The 14,070-nt window shown below is 37.9% G+C and overlaps 1 protein-coding gene across 1 annotated transcript; it reads right to left on the bottom strand.

Moving 5' to 3' along the window:
* Positions 1-2,854: 2,854 nt before the first annotated feature.
* On the bottom strand, positions 2,855-13,612 carry LOC141553592 (BPI fold-containing family A member 2-like). The gene is made up of 8 exons (XM_074285163.1): positions 13,479-13,612; positions 10,679-10,820; positions 9,809-9,916; positions 8,795-8,950; positions 8,034-8,115; positions 5,403-5,466; positions 3,533-3,611; positions 2,855-3,036 (listed from the first exon to the last, which is right to left on the bottom strand). The coding sequence occupies exons 1-7, from the start codon at positions 13,609-13,611 to the stop codon at positions 3,562-3,564; spliced, it is 735 nt and encodes a 244-aa protein (XP_074141264.1). The 5' UTR covers position 13,612; the 3' UTR covers positions 2,855-3,036; positions 3,533-3,561.
* Between the last annotated feature and the right edge of the window lie 458 nt (positions 13,613-14,070).

Raw genomic sequence — 14,070 nt, forward strand, 5'->3', positions numbered from 1 at the left:
ATCACATAAGATTTAATAGTTACCTTTCAATGTTCCAAAAGACAAAAATCCTAGCTTCCTTCAAAGAAAGTTCATCTTCTAACCTTCTACATGGGGCCTTCCTATTATCAACTCCTTCCTCCTCCCACTACCCCAAATATTCTCTTCCCTCGATATGATTTTATTTGCATTCTTTTTTCATATTAGTGGATATTATATGCATCCAATAGAATTGTGATTCTCAAGAGTGAACTTTTTTTCTTCTTAATGCTTCTAGGATCTAGTAAAATGCCTTTTAAAGTGTTTTTTTTTAATTTTTATTTTTAGAAGGGAGAGGGGTGGGAGGTCAAAGAGTGCTAAAGGGCAGAAGCAGAGAAAAAAAAATCATAGTACTATACACTTAGGTGTAGATTTTGGAATGTGAATGAATTTCTTTCAGAATTCTTTATGTAATGTCAAATTTGCATCTTGTGGGAATTGTCCATACTTAAGACATTTTTCCTTACATAAAGCAGAAATCTTTGTGACTTCCCTCAGTTAAGTCTGGTTTTATCTTCTAAGAGTAACATGTTTAACTTCATTCATCCAATTTAGCAAACATTTAAAAGTCTACTAAATGAAATGCAATCTATTTGTCTCAGATAGGTTTTGGCAACATTCTTTTAGCTGGAGCGCTACAGTGTTTTCCTCTTTTCCCCATAAAGGCAGACATCATTAGCCTAGGATTGGAAAGAGCATCTTCTCCTTGAATCTCTCAGAGCTCTCAATGTTTTTTAAAAATGATATTCCAGAGGAAGCTAAGTGGTGCAGTGGATAGAGCACCAGCCCTGAAATCAGGAGGACCTGAGTTCAAATCTGGCCTCAGATATTAAACACTTCCTAGCTGTGTGACCCTGAGAAAATCACTTAACTACAATTGCCTCAACAAGAGGGAGAGAGACAGAGAGAGAGAGAGAGAGAGAGAGAGACGGGGAGAGAGAGAGAGAGAGAGAGAGAGAGAGAGAGAGAGAGAGAGAGAGAGAGAGAGAGAGAGAGAGAGAGAGAGAGACGGAGACGAGAGAGAGAGAGAGACGGAGAGAGAGAGAGAGAGAGAGAGAGAGAGAGAGAGAGAGAGAGAGAGAGAGAGAGAGAGAGAGACGGAGGAGAGAGACGGAGGAGAGAGACGGAGGAGAGAGACGGAGAGAGACGGAGGAGAGAGATGGAGAGAGACGGAGGAGAGAGACGGAGACAGACGGAGGAGAGAGACGGAGACCCAGCAGTGCCATTACTTGGAAAACACAAAAGGGGGAAAAGGCCCAGCAGTGCCATTACTTGGAAAACACAAAAGGGGGAAAAGGCCCAGCAGTGCCATTACTTGGAAAACACAAAAGGGGGAAAAGGCCCAGCAGTGCCATTACTTGGAAAACACAAAAAGGGGAAAAGGCCCAGCAGTGCCATTACTTGGAAAACACAAAAGGGGGAAAAGGCCCCCATATGTGCAAAAATGTTTGTTGTATCTCTTTTTGTTGTGGCAAAATATTGGAAAATGAGTAGATGCCCATCAATTGGGGAATGGCTAAACAAGTTGTAGTATATGAAGGTAATGGGATATTATTGTTCTATAAAAAGTGAACAATCTGATTTTAGAAAGTTTTAGAAAGATTTACATGAACCTATAATGAACAAAACAAGTAGAACCAGAAATATATTGTACATAGTAATGGTAAGAATGTGCAATGATCAACTATGAAATATTTGGTTCTCTTCAGTGGTTCAGTGATCCAAGGCAATCCCAGTAAAATTTGGAGAGACTGATCCTAAATGAAATAAGTAGAACCAAGAGAACTTTGTATACAGCAACAACAAGACTATATGTTAATCAACTTTGATGAATTTGGCTCTTTTTGACAATGAGGTGATTCAGGTCAATTCCAATAGACTTGTGATGGAGAGCCATCCACATCCAGAGAGAGGATTATGGGGACTGAATGTGGATCACAGCATAGTATTTTCATCTTTTTGTTTTTGTTTGCTTGCTTTTTTCTCATTTCTTTACTTTTTTATCTGATTTTTCTTGTGCATCATGATAAATGTGGAAATTTGTTTAGAAAAATTACACATGTTAAGCCCTATTTTGATTTACTTGTTGTCTAGGGGAAGGGGGGAAGAGAGGAAGAAAAATTTCTAACACAAGATTTTCAAGGGAGAATGTTTAAAACTATTTTGAAAATAGAAAGCTATTATTTTTTAATAATACTCCATGTTTCGACTCTGAGCCTTTATGATACCTGTCCCTCACACCTGGAATATTCTCCATTTATACGTCTACCTCCTGATTTTCTTGCCATTCTTCAGGATTCACTTTAAATCCTGCCTTCTATGGGAGTCCTTTTCTGGATCTAATACTGCTCCTGTCTTCCTTATGAGATGACAAATCATAAGAGCCAGCCTCCCTTCTCATCCTCACCATACTCAAGCTCTATCCCACAGGCCATGAAAATATATGTTTGGTTTATATCTGCTCCACAACTATTCCAGTTTTTGTAGGAACTCACATATTTCTCTCTTTAGATGTTGAACTTAAGAAACTTTCAAATAATTTCAGAATTTTAGAACTGAAATTATATTTAATGATTATAAGTCTAATACCTTTCATTTTATAGATGGGGAAATTAAGGCCCAAAAGGATTGTCCACAGTTTCATAAGAAGATAGGGATGAATGTGGGCTTACTCCACTTCCAGTTAGGTGTTCTTCCACTATACTTCTGAGTCCAAGAGCCTTTCTCCTTCAGGTAAATCTATACTTTGGTTCTCATATTCAAGAAGATGACACAGATGAGGTTCATTGAAAAGAATTATTTTTATTGCCAGGGAAATAAAACAAATACAGTACCCACCATTCTCAAAGAGAATTCCAATTTAAGAAACAGAATAGAAGGAGATAGTCCCTGAGGATACCCAGCAACAGACACATGGATTACTAAATCCAAACCTCAGTTTAAACTAAGTGATTTCAAAGACATCTCATCCATGGACTAGATTATAAGAGAGCTCATCAAAGATAAGAGAACATGAACCTGTAATGAGAAAGAAAGAAAAAAGATATTTCACAATAATGTTAACATTGCCATCACATCCTAATCTGTGTATGGGCTTGGTAATCTATTTGTGCCTAAATTCAAATCTTCAATTTATGTCCATTGCCTGTATTCAAAGAAGGCTCAGATTCAGGAATTATGTTGTGGCTGAGTTAAAAAACTAATTTTTTTCCTGGGTTCCTTACTCAGTCTATAACCAAATTTGAGGTTTAGCCTATAGCAAAGATTAGGGTAAGACCTGTGGCCAAAGACAGAAATCGGTCTGTGACTAGGATTAAGGCTCATTCTATAACTGTGAAATAAAAACGCTAATGGATTCATAATAAAATGGAACCCTGGCCTCATTTGCTCTAACTATGGGACCAACTAGCCAGAAATTCTGACCACCACTGTGATGAGAGATGAAGACTGTGGTTCCTTGAGAGGAAGGGACTTTCTTCTTCAGGATTTTGTGAAGAAAGTAAAGTATTCTTACTTGTTAGGTGGGTTAGATTGGGGGACTCATCACCGTAAAATGGCTTGGGCCTCCACAGGATTCTGAGTTTTAAGTTGGTCTAAAAGAAAACACAGAATGTAGATCAAATTCTCTGACATTAGAAACCACTCCCTTAAGAAAACTTTTAAAGACAAAAATCATCTGAGAGGAGGACAGACTCTTAGCCATTGGGCTACTCTAGTGAAAGATGGACATAGTGGGATATTGAGGAGACTGGCACTCAGAGAAAGGATTAGATAGAGATGGGCCAGGGAGAGCTTCAGTGGAATGTGATCAGTCTTGTAGCTTCCTGTTTTAAGTCTTTATTCTTGCTAAGTGGGTTCTAAGTTCATTTGTTTCTCTTCATTGTCTCACTACACGTACAGTCTAAATTTCACTGTCCTGAGAAACATTACCTGATTACATTGCCCCAGTTACAATTCAGTCCTAGAATTATCAGCTTCATTGGAGCCAATATCTAGACATTATGAGTCTGAAGAAAAATCACCAAGGGTAGTGGAGATGCAGGAAAAAGGAGATGGAAACAGGAGGCAGCCAGTTATCTAGCTCTGACTCTCATTTGCTCCTTACTGGAGCATTCAGACTACAATCCCATGAGTCATTTAAGAATAGTAAGGGACCAATTTTCATCTAATAAGAAATGCCTATATGTTTTGACCCAAATAGAAAGGGCTCTCATATAACTGGTAACAGATAACACCCTAGTTTAATTGCTAATATTCTAATGAGGACAAAATTATATTTGCCAACATAGGGTTTGGAGCCAGAGGGATCAGCCCACTATTTTCATATATAAAGAAATTGAGTCCCAAGGAACAGTCTTGCTTAAGGACACACAGTTGCAAGACTGGGATTTTAACCCAGAATTTCTTATTTCAAATCCACACCTCATCCTAAAGAAGTGTATTGTGGAGTGGAGAGAGGACTAGATGATGGAGGGCCCGAGAGTCAGAAGAGGCTTAGGTTCAAATATCATCACCAATGCTGACAAGTTATATGAACCTGAGCAAGAGACCCAACTCTCTTTTTCTTAATTTAATCATTTGTAAAATAGGTTATATGTCTCTCTCCCTCTCTTTCCCTCTCTCTCTCTCTCACTAAATACAGGCAAGGAAGAAATAGGATTACAGAAGTTAGATATAAATAGAACAAAACTACCATCTGGTTCAACTCCTGATACCCATAAAGAGATTCTAACAGTGCATTTTGATAAATCTTCAAGTACTACAGATAAAAGAATCATTATTACTACCATTTAACAAAACAGTAGTTAGGGATGTGTTTTTGGCCAAGGTTGGGGCTACTGAAATCTCACATGAAATAGCACGGGGCTAACTGACACAGGATGGAATCTATGCCCCACAGAGTCTGTGCCACCCCCAACAAACTCAAAATGCATAGCTAAAAATGGGATTTTCTATGTCCATCATCACTCTCTACATTCCAAATCTATTTTCCCACCTTCCTTCCATCTGTCCCTTTTTCTTCTTTTTTCCTTCCTTTCTTTCTTTCTTAATAACTTCCTTCTTTTCATCTTTCCTTCCTTTCTTCATCAAACACTGAATTCACCCATCCTCATATCATGAATATTTCAGCTAAAACCACCAAATACAAATGGCAATTCCCACACTTTGAGCCTCAACCTCCCAAATTGTCCCATTACATTATCAACACTTTAGCCTGGTTTTTGATAACTGGTGACGCTATAGCAGCACAGTGAGAATGATTGACCAGACTTTTATGGGAAAGAGGACAGAGACAAGCTAAAGTGAACTTCAGTATTTGGCTTCTACCATCTCTGATCAGAGCTTTACAAAAGGACAAGAAAAATAACAAGACTGCAACTTACTTATCAAATCCTGAACTTTCTGGACATCCAGGAGGTTTGCATAGCTCCCCAAAAGAGGACAGACCTACGAGGCAGAACATATGGTGAGTAGTATATATGGGCAGAAAGTAATTATAATGACCATAATAATTTGATGGGTTTTATAAAAGCATATTTGCTTGTAGTTGACTAAGTTGACTAAGCATTATCCTTCAAACCATCTTTGAGATAGTACAAGAATTTTTATACAGATTTTATAAAGAAAATGTAAAGGAACTAGTCTTGAGTTACCAGATAATAAGGCTCAGATTTCATTTCTGAACCAAGCTCTTCAGATTTAAAATCCAATGTACATATGTGTATTTATATGTATTTGCAGGTATATGTATTATATACATATGCACAGTGGATAAGACACAAGACCTTAAACTACCTTAAGTGAGAACAATTCTGTTCCTCGCCTAAGGCTTTGGAGTGACCTGCAGATATTGTCATTTTCAGAAAAAAAAAAAAAAGTGAGAGTAGCAGGTAGCATCTATAACAGGGATAATTTCAAAGCAGTATGGAGAAGCAGCCCTTGAGTCCTACATGATAAGATTGTTGGGAGCATAAGACATTCATCATGCCTGAAAGAAAAATATACACAGACTACATGGTGGGCTAGCCTTTCCTTGGCAAAGGGTACAAGAATAGCAACTCCTAAAGGAGAATGCTAGTAATACAGTGGAGCACCAGTCCTGAAGTCAAGAACACTCATTTCCCACATTCAAATCTAGTCTTACTAGGGTGTGATCCTGAGCAAATCACTTAATCCTAACTGCCTCAGTCCCTCATCTATAAAATGAGCTGGAGAAGGAACTAGCACATGACTCCTATACCTTTGTCAAGAAAACCCCAAATAGAATCACAAAGAGTTGGACTTGATAGCAAACAACTAAGCAAAAGCAAAGGGTCATGCTGATATCTCTGAAGGACCACCATTTTCCTAATCTCCCAGACTTATACCATAAAGTCATTCTTGGCTCCAGCCTCTCTTTCTCCCCTGCATACCCTAGAAAATCCTGTCCTGTTTTTATCCACAGTATATCTTTCATCCATTCCCACCTCTGCACTCTCGTTATTATCCTCTAACTTCAACTCCTCATCATTTCTGCTCACATGATCAATGGCAAACTCTCTGAGTTCATATTCTTGCCTGCAGGCTTTCCCTTCACTTGTCCATTCTGTTCACCTTCTGAGAGTGATCTTCATAATGTATCACCCTAATCATGACACTCCCCTTCTCAAAAGTTCCAGGGATTTCCTATTAGTTGTTGTTCAGTCATTTTATTCATGTCTGTCTTTTCATGACTCCATCTGAAGTTTTCTTGGCAGAGATATTTTGCTATTTCCTTCTCTAGTACAGCCTCAGTCTGGTTACAATCTATTTGAACAGCCTTAACTAACGGTACTCTTTCTGATATATGGTTATCCCTTCCCCATCAATGGGGTTAGAAGCATCCCCATTATCTGGAAAGTCCACACAAAATTTGTTTGCTCTCTCTTTATATATAATAAAAGTCTAAATTATTATACTATTAAAAGACATATATATTAACAGATATGTTAATACTATACAATATGTACATATATTTTATCCATTTCTGAGTGACTGAGATTATTTGTATTATTTGCAGGTTTTTGTGGTTTCTGTAAAATTCCCCAAAAAAATTCCCTTTTAATTTCCTATGCAACCCTGTGATATGTCAAAACCATGATAGGAAAGGGATGTGGAAGGGATATATGTACTACACATACTTGAGGATCTTCCCCTTTTATATATATATATTTGACTAGATGAAAGAGGAGATTATTTGCCTCAATTTCTAGCTAGCCTCAATCTGTGAACGGGTGTGGCCTCAGTTAAACTGACACCTATGGAAGACTTTAGCTTAAAAAGACCACCGTCTTCCATTGCATTCAGGGCCATCTCCAGTCATCCTGATTTATAGCTGGCTATTGAACCAAGATGGCTCTGGAAGGGAAAATGAGGCAGGTGACCTTGCTCACCCTCCCTTATTTAAATCCAATTCGCCTGATGTCATGGTCTTCAAGAATGAGGGACAAACAACAACAGATGTTGTTCAACCCAATGCTATTCCTGCTTTCTTCAGCCTCTTAAATTATAAAGGCTGTTCTCTATGTCTAGATAGTATTTTAGTAATATTTTATTTTTCCAGATATATGTAAAGATAGTTTTCAACATTCATTTTTATAAAACTTTTTGTTCTAAATTTTATTCCCTCCCACCCTTACCTACCCCCTCCCCAAAACAAGAAGTAATCTTAGTTAGATTAAATATGTACAAATATTATACTTTTCCTTCCAACACCATTTCAGGTAAAATTGATCTTTACCTTCTACCTGTCCAAAATTCCCTTCTTTACCTCTTATCACAGTGGTAGAAAGATAGAAATATATTTAGATATATAGATGATAGAAAGATATATGCATGTCACATCTCATCTACCTAATAGCTTGTAAATTCCTTGATGAAATGGACCATGCCATTTTTTATCTCTGTATCTACCATAGGCCATAAGGTTCCTGGTATTAGCAGTTAGTAAAATGTTTATTGAATTTAATATCCAGAAGAAAATACTCAGGACCTACCTGTTTCTGCATTAGAGAAGGCAATAAATTCTTTAGAACACCATCTAACTTCTCCAATATATTAGCCATCAGACTTACAGAACTAATAAAAAGAGAGAGTGAGACATAACAGTGTTAGGGGCCATCCATTGAATATACCCAAGGGCACACCTGATGCCAAAAAGTCCATTGACTGAAGGCCTCTAAGAAGGTTGTTAGCAATACAAATTACAAAGCAATACAAATGAACTTTTAAAGAGAGATGTCAGAACCACAGATGTTAAATGGACCGGAGCATCCAGAGCCATCACACATCTTAAACAGGACCTTGAGCAGTTAGCAATTACATCCCATGCCATTAAATTTGCTGAACTCTCTCACTTGTCTTTCTTCATGTAGGATCTTCCTTGAGTTTCACATTAGCTTTGGAGGGAAGCAAACCCCATCTTGATTTTACAAGGAGGGGAATGAGGCAAAGTGAATTCATACTGGTCAGAGTCACATGGCATGGCAGGATGGCGAGGTCACTGCCTAGTACCCTGGCGTCTCTGTTCTATATCATTCTCTTCACTCCTTACTCTTCCCTTCTCCCATCAAAATCTGCTCTATCAAAAAAAAAAAAAAAAACTAAGACCCAGAAGGGGTAGAAACTAAGATTAGTGTTGGGGATGGAAGAATAAGAAACAAATAGAACCGAAAACTTATGAACAAGGCTCTGTTCCTCTTCTACTTTAACCCCAAATGACAGAAACAAAACCAAACAAATCAAAAATAATGCTCACCTATTCAAAATAGATATCTTTATAGTGTTTTGGTCAACTAAACATTCTCCAAGGGTCACACTGAGAAGACCAGTCCTGTCATCAGTCACAATTTTGAGTTGTATAACGACATCCAGATTAACCTGTGCTTTGATAAGATCTGAAGCTAAAGGATTTCTGGGGGAAAAAATACAATTATTTAGACACAGAACCCACAGGTTTATATCTTCTACATTCTTTCCTCACCCATAAGTTTATATAACCACATCATTATGTGCATTCATAAATTTCCCTTAGAACATGATCCTTCTCTCTAAAATCAAGGGGTTGGATTAGGTGGTCCTCATCAAAAACTGGTTTTATTTGCTTTGATTATAATTGAGGCTTCTTTTAACAGTACATAATGCCATACAACATTTTAAGGGGACTCATGCTCCACATTTGCATAAAAAGTTTACGCTATTAATTTTAATCAAGGCAAATGAGGCTAGTTTTTGATAGGGGCCTAATCTCATAAAATATCAAAGATAGGAAGTCTCCTGAAGGCTACCTGATCTGACCTCCTGATTACAGAGAGAAGAAATATTTCCTTTACCCACAAGTTTATATTATTTATATCAGTTTCCCATTGTGCTCATCCATATTTCCCTTAACCAGTAGTTTACATTACCCAGAAATTACATTATCTATCCCTTTTTCATGGGATAATGATAGTTCACATTGAAATATTTCCTAGCAGTAGTAATTATGAGGGGGTCCTCACTTATAACTAGAATGAATGAGACCAATTTAAAGGAAAGGCCCAAATTTGACTGAATATTCATCTGGGAGGCATCTAAGAAGCCAGCCTACTTCAGTACCCTCACTTTAGGAGGAAGACTAAGCCCCAGAGACAAGAAACCATTGACATAAAATGACAAATAAGTTAGAAACAAAACAAGGTCCTCAACTAAAGTTCTTGCATTCTCTAACCCCAAACCAGGACTCCACAGTGCCGTCACCCAGGAAGTCTCCTGTTTCCCAATGTACACTCACAGTTTTAAGGTAACTGCTGCATTAACAGGCAGTCTGAGCAGGAGACTGTTGCCATCAGCACTCAATTCAGGTTTGATGTTCAGATATACTATGTCCTCAATCTTTAACCTACACAGACACCAAGGAAATCATTACATGTCATTCTTTTCTGCGACAAGGATTTGAAGACAAAGAAACAACATGAGACAGAAGAAAGAGTATCAAATCTCAGAACTAGAAACACTCAATTATCAACAAGGTGAATTTTTTGAGGGGTTTTCATAATTATTTCATTATAATTGATTTCCTTTTTAATTTTGTGTATTTTATTTAGCTCATTAAAGCTATAATTCTGAAAAGGCTGCCACTAGTGTCCATCACTCAAAAAAGGTCAAAGTCTAGTCCAAAACCATAATTGTATATAATAAAAAATTTATAAATTAAAAAGGTCGTGTCTGACTCTTTGTGACCCAATTTGGAGTTTTCTTGGAAAGATACGGGACTGGTTTGCCACCAGATCATCTTATAAATGAGGAAACTGAGGCAGACAGAGTTAAGTGACTTGTCCAGGGTCACACAGCTAGGCAATATCTGAGGTCAAGTTTGAACTCAGGAAGATGAGTCTTCCTGATTTCAGTCCTAGCACTATATCTACTGTACCATCTAGCTGCCCCAAGCCTTAGCCTCTGGTTTTCTATAATTTCCTTAACTTCTACTACATTCTCTATCCCATATTTATATCCATCTTTCTTGAAGTTTCTGGGGATTGAAGTGAGATGGAAACTATTGTGGTAGAATCTATGAGGAGATAGAGTAGTCTCAAACCTTATCACCCCCACCTGGATTCTCTTTCTACAAGGATTCCATTAAGTCTAAAGGGCCCAAACTCACCCCACGAATGCTATAACTTTGGAGATGAAAGCATCACGAGCTTTTCCAGTAAGATTCTCAATACTTTGGAAGAGAGACTCCACAATTTGTCCTATGGGGTGCTCAATTTTCTTCAGTTCGTCCAAAAGGTCATAACCAAGCACTGCCAATAAAAACAATTAAATAATCAATAAATAGTTATTGAACAACAACCACCTAGCATGTAGGAAGGAGCAAATTATAAAGAGAGAGCAGTGGAGAAATTAGAGGCAGGTTACTCCAAGAGACTCAGATTAGAGAAATTGAAAGAATTTTCTGCCTTGATAGAAGAAACGGATAGAGAAATGAATGTTTCAGAAGTGTGTAGAAATTAAAGGCAATTGAAAATACTTAAAGAGTTCACACATTTTTTAGAAAAGGAACTGGGATTTGCTCGACTATATTGGAAACTGGGAACAAGAGTATTGATGAGGTTAAAAGAGATAGTCCAAGATACAAATAATTAATAGGAAATTCCTGTCTTAGGAAAGGTTAAAAGAGATAACTTGAGACAAATAATGAATCGAATTTTAGGAATTCTTGTCTTATTTACAAATCTCTCTGGAACCTCTTGGATAACATCTCTATATAAACTTTGTTTTATGGCCCTGATTATGTATAAAATGAATCTCTAAAATTCTATTTCTTGCACTTGGTCTCCTTGCCTTGTGCCCACCAACTTTTGTTCTGGCATTCCCTCTATCCCTTTACTATCATTCCCAGTCAGGAAAATGCCTGCCTATTCCTTTATTATCAATAAAGACTTTGTTTTAACACAGCATAGAGTAGTGAATTATTTGCTAACCGGACCCACTGTTTGGTACTTTGGAGAAGGAGAGAGAGGTAATCAGACAACCAGAAAAGTAGCTGATCCATCTCAGCTTAGAGCCTCAGTTTCTCCTCATCATTATCAATCATTGCAAATGTATGAGCAGGCAATGTCAGGGTATCTGGGTGGCATCTAAACAGAGCACCAAGCCTGGAGTGAAGAAACTTTTCTTTCTGGGTTAAAATCCTGCCTCAGACACTTCCTACTTGTGTGCTCCTAGAGAAGTCACTTAACCTTGTTTGCTTCCGTTTTGTCATCTGTAAAATGAGCTGGAGAAGGAAATGGCAAACTGCTCCCAGATCTTTGCAAAAACAATCAGACACAGATGAACAACAACAATTTGTTTCCATTGTAATGGAAAGAGCATTAGAACTGGAGGAATCCTTCCTCTATCACTTATTACCTGGATGGTGTTGGCAAGTAACTTGGACTCTCTAGACCTTAATTTGTTGTTGTTGAGTTCCCATTTGGATTTGGAAAGTTTATTGTTTTTGCTGTTACTTGGCAAAGATACTGGAATGATTCACTTTTTCCAGTTCATTTTACAGAAGAGGAAACTGAAACAGATAAGTGACTTATGTAGGATCACACAGCTAGTAAGTGTCTGAGGATGGGTTTGAATTCAGACCTTCTTGACTCTAGATCTGGTTTGTCTATCCACTGTGCCATCCAGCTGGGCCAGACCTCAATTTCCTATGAAAACTAGAGAAAATGTAAGTTCAATATTATTATGTTTAATCTGCAGTATTAAAGTTTTCTCTATTGCATTCTTACTTCAGATCATCAGCAAAGCAATCAATCAAGTCCTGGTCTGTATGATATGCAGATTTCTGAGTCACACTAATAAATTAAGAGTTGTCTTTCAATTCTAATAGACTTGGAGGGGAAAATGCCATTCTCTTCCAGAGAGAGAACCATGGAGACTAAATGTGGATCAAAGAATAGTATTTTCACATTTCTGGGGGTTTTTGTTTGTTTGTTTGTCTGGTTTTTTATCTTTCTCATGTTTTTATTTTCTTTTGATCTGGTTTTTCTCATATAGCATGGCAAATATGAAAAAATGTTTAAGAAAATTGCAAGTATTTAACCTATATCAGATTGTTTGCTGTCTTGAGGAGGAAGGGATGGTGGAATGAATAGAGAAAAATTTAGAGCACAAAGGCTTACAAAAATGCATTGTTGGATACTATATTTGAGTGTACTTGGAAAAATAAAATATAATTGGAAAAAAGGAGTTGCAATTGAGACAATTCCAGCACACTCTTGATTACATCTTTTCCTTTCTAAAATTGGATGTGTCTACCATTCTTTTCATTAATTGACAAGCATTTGTTAAGTGCTTACTATATGCTAGGAACTATTTTAAGGGCTGGGGATAAAAAGAAAAACAAAAACACAAGCCCTCTCTTAGGGGACTCACATTTTAAAGAAAAAGATAACATGAAAATAATTTTGGACAAGATATATAGAGTAGATGAAAGACAATCACAAATAGAAGGCACTAGCATCTGGTTGACCCCAGGAAAAACCTAAAGATAGGACTTGAACTAAGCTTTAGGGTTTTTTTGCTGAGGCAATTGGGGTTAAGTAAGTTGTCCAGAGTCACACAACTAGAAGTGTTAAGTGTCTGAGGTCAGATTTGAACTCAGGTCCTCCTGACTTCAGGGCTGGTGATCTATCCCCTGCACCTCCTAGCTGCCCCTTGAACTGAATTTTGAAGAAAAGTAGGAAGCCAGGAGACACAGATTAGTAGGTAGAGCATTCTAGGCATAGAGGTTAGTCAATGAAAAGGTATGGAGTAGGGAGAACTATGCCTTAGAAAATCTGGTGATTGGGTTGCACATAAGCAAGCATCATCCTTCAGCTGATGGCACCTGCTAGAATTGGAGCCATGGGATGTGGTGGATAGAGTTGTCTACCCTGTGCCATTACCTGTCACTTCTATTGACTCACCTTGAAGCTTGGTTTTTACATTGTCCACGTCCTTAGTTAACAAACCTGGCAAAAGCTTGATGGAATCTAGCAGGCAGCAGGAGGGGCCGATGAGCAGGCCACACAAGAGAGTGAGTCTCCAAAGAGAAAGCATCTTTAGGCTGATTCCTACAGGGAGAGGGGAGAGGTTGTAAGCATCTGGGGACTGAATGAATATTTCCTGTACCAACTGGGTATTCATAAGAAAAAGTGTTACTTTTAGAGTACATTCCTCTAATTTTCACTGTCTTTTTAAGGAAGGAACCCCGAAAAACAAGCATTTATGAAATGGTTACTATGCATCAGAAGCTGAGCTAGGTCCTAGGTCTACAAAGGCAAGAAAGAAACACTAGTAAGATCCTAAGTTTAGAGGTATGAACAGGTGCCAGCCAGGTGATGAAGCAGACAGAGCACCAGCTTTGGAGGCAGCCTCCAGTGCTCCTCCAATGCAGCCTCAGATACTTGACACTAGCTGTGTGACCCTGGACAAGTCACTTAAACTCAGATGCCTCACCAGAGGGGAAAATGTGGTACATAGAGGCATAGTGTTCTAGTCCAGCACTCATTTTACAAA

This window comes from Sminthopsis crassicaudata, chromosome 2, assembly GCF_048593235.1.
Source record: "Sminthopsis crassicaudata isolate SCR6 chromosome 2, ASM4859323v1, whole genome shotgun sequence".
Classification (NCBI taxonomy): domain Eukaryota; kingdom Metazoa; phylum Chordata; class Mammalia; order Dasyuromorphia; family Dasyuridae; genus Sminthopsis; species Sminthopsis crassicaudata.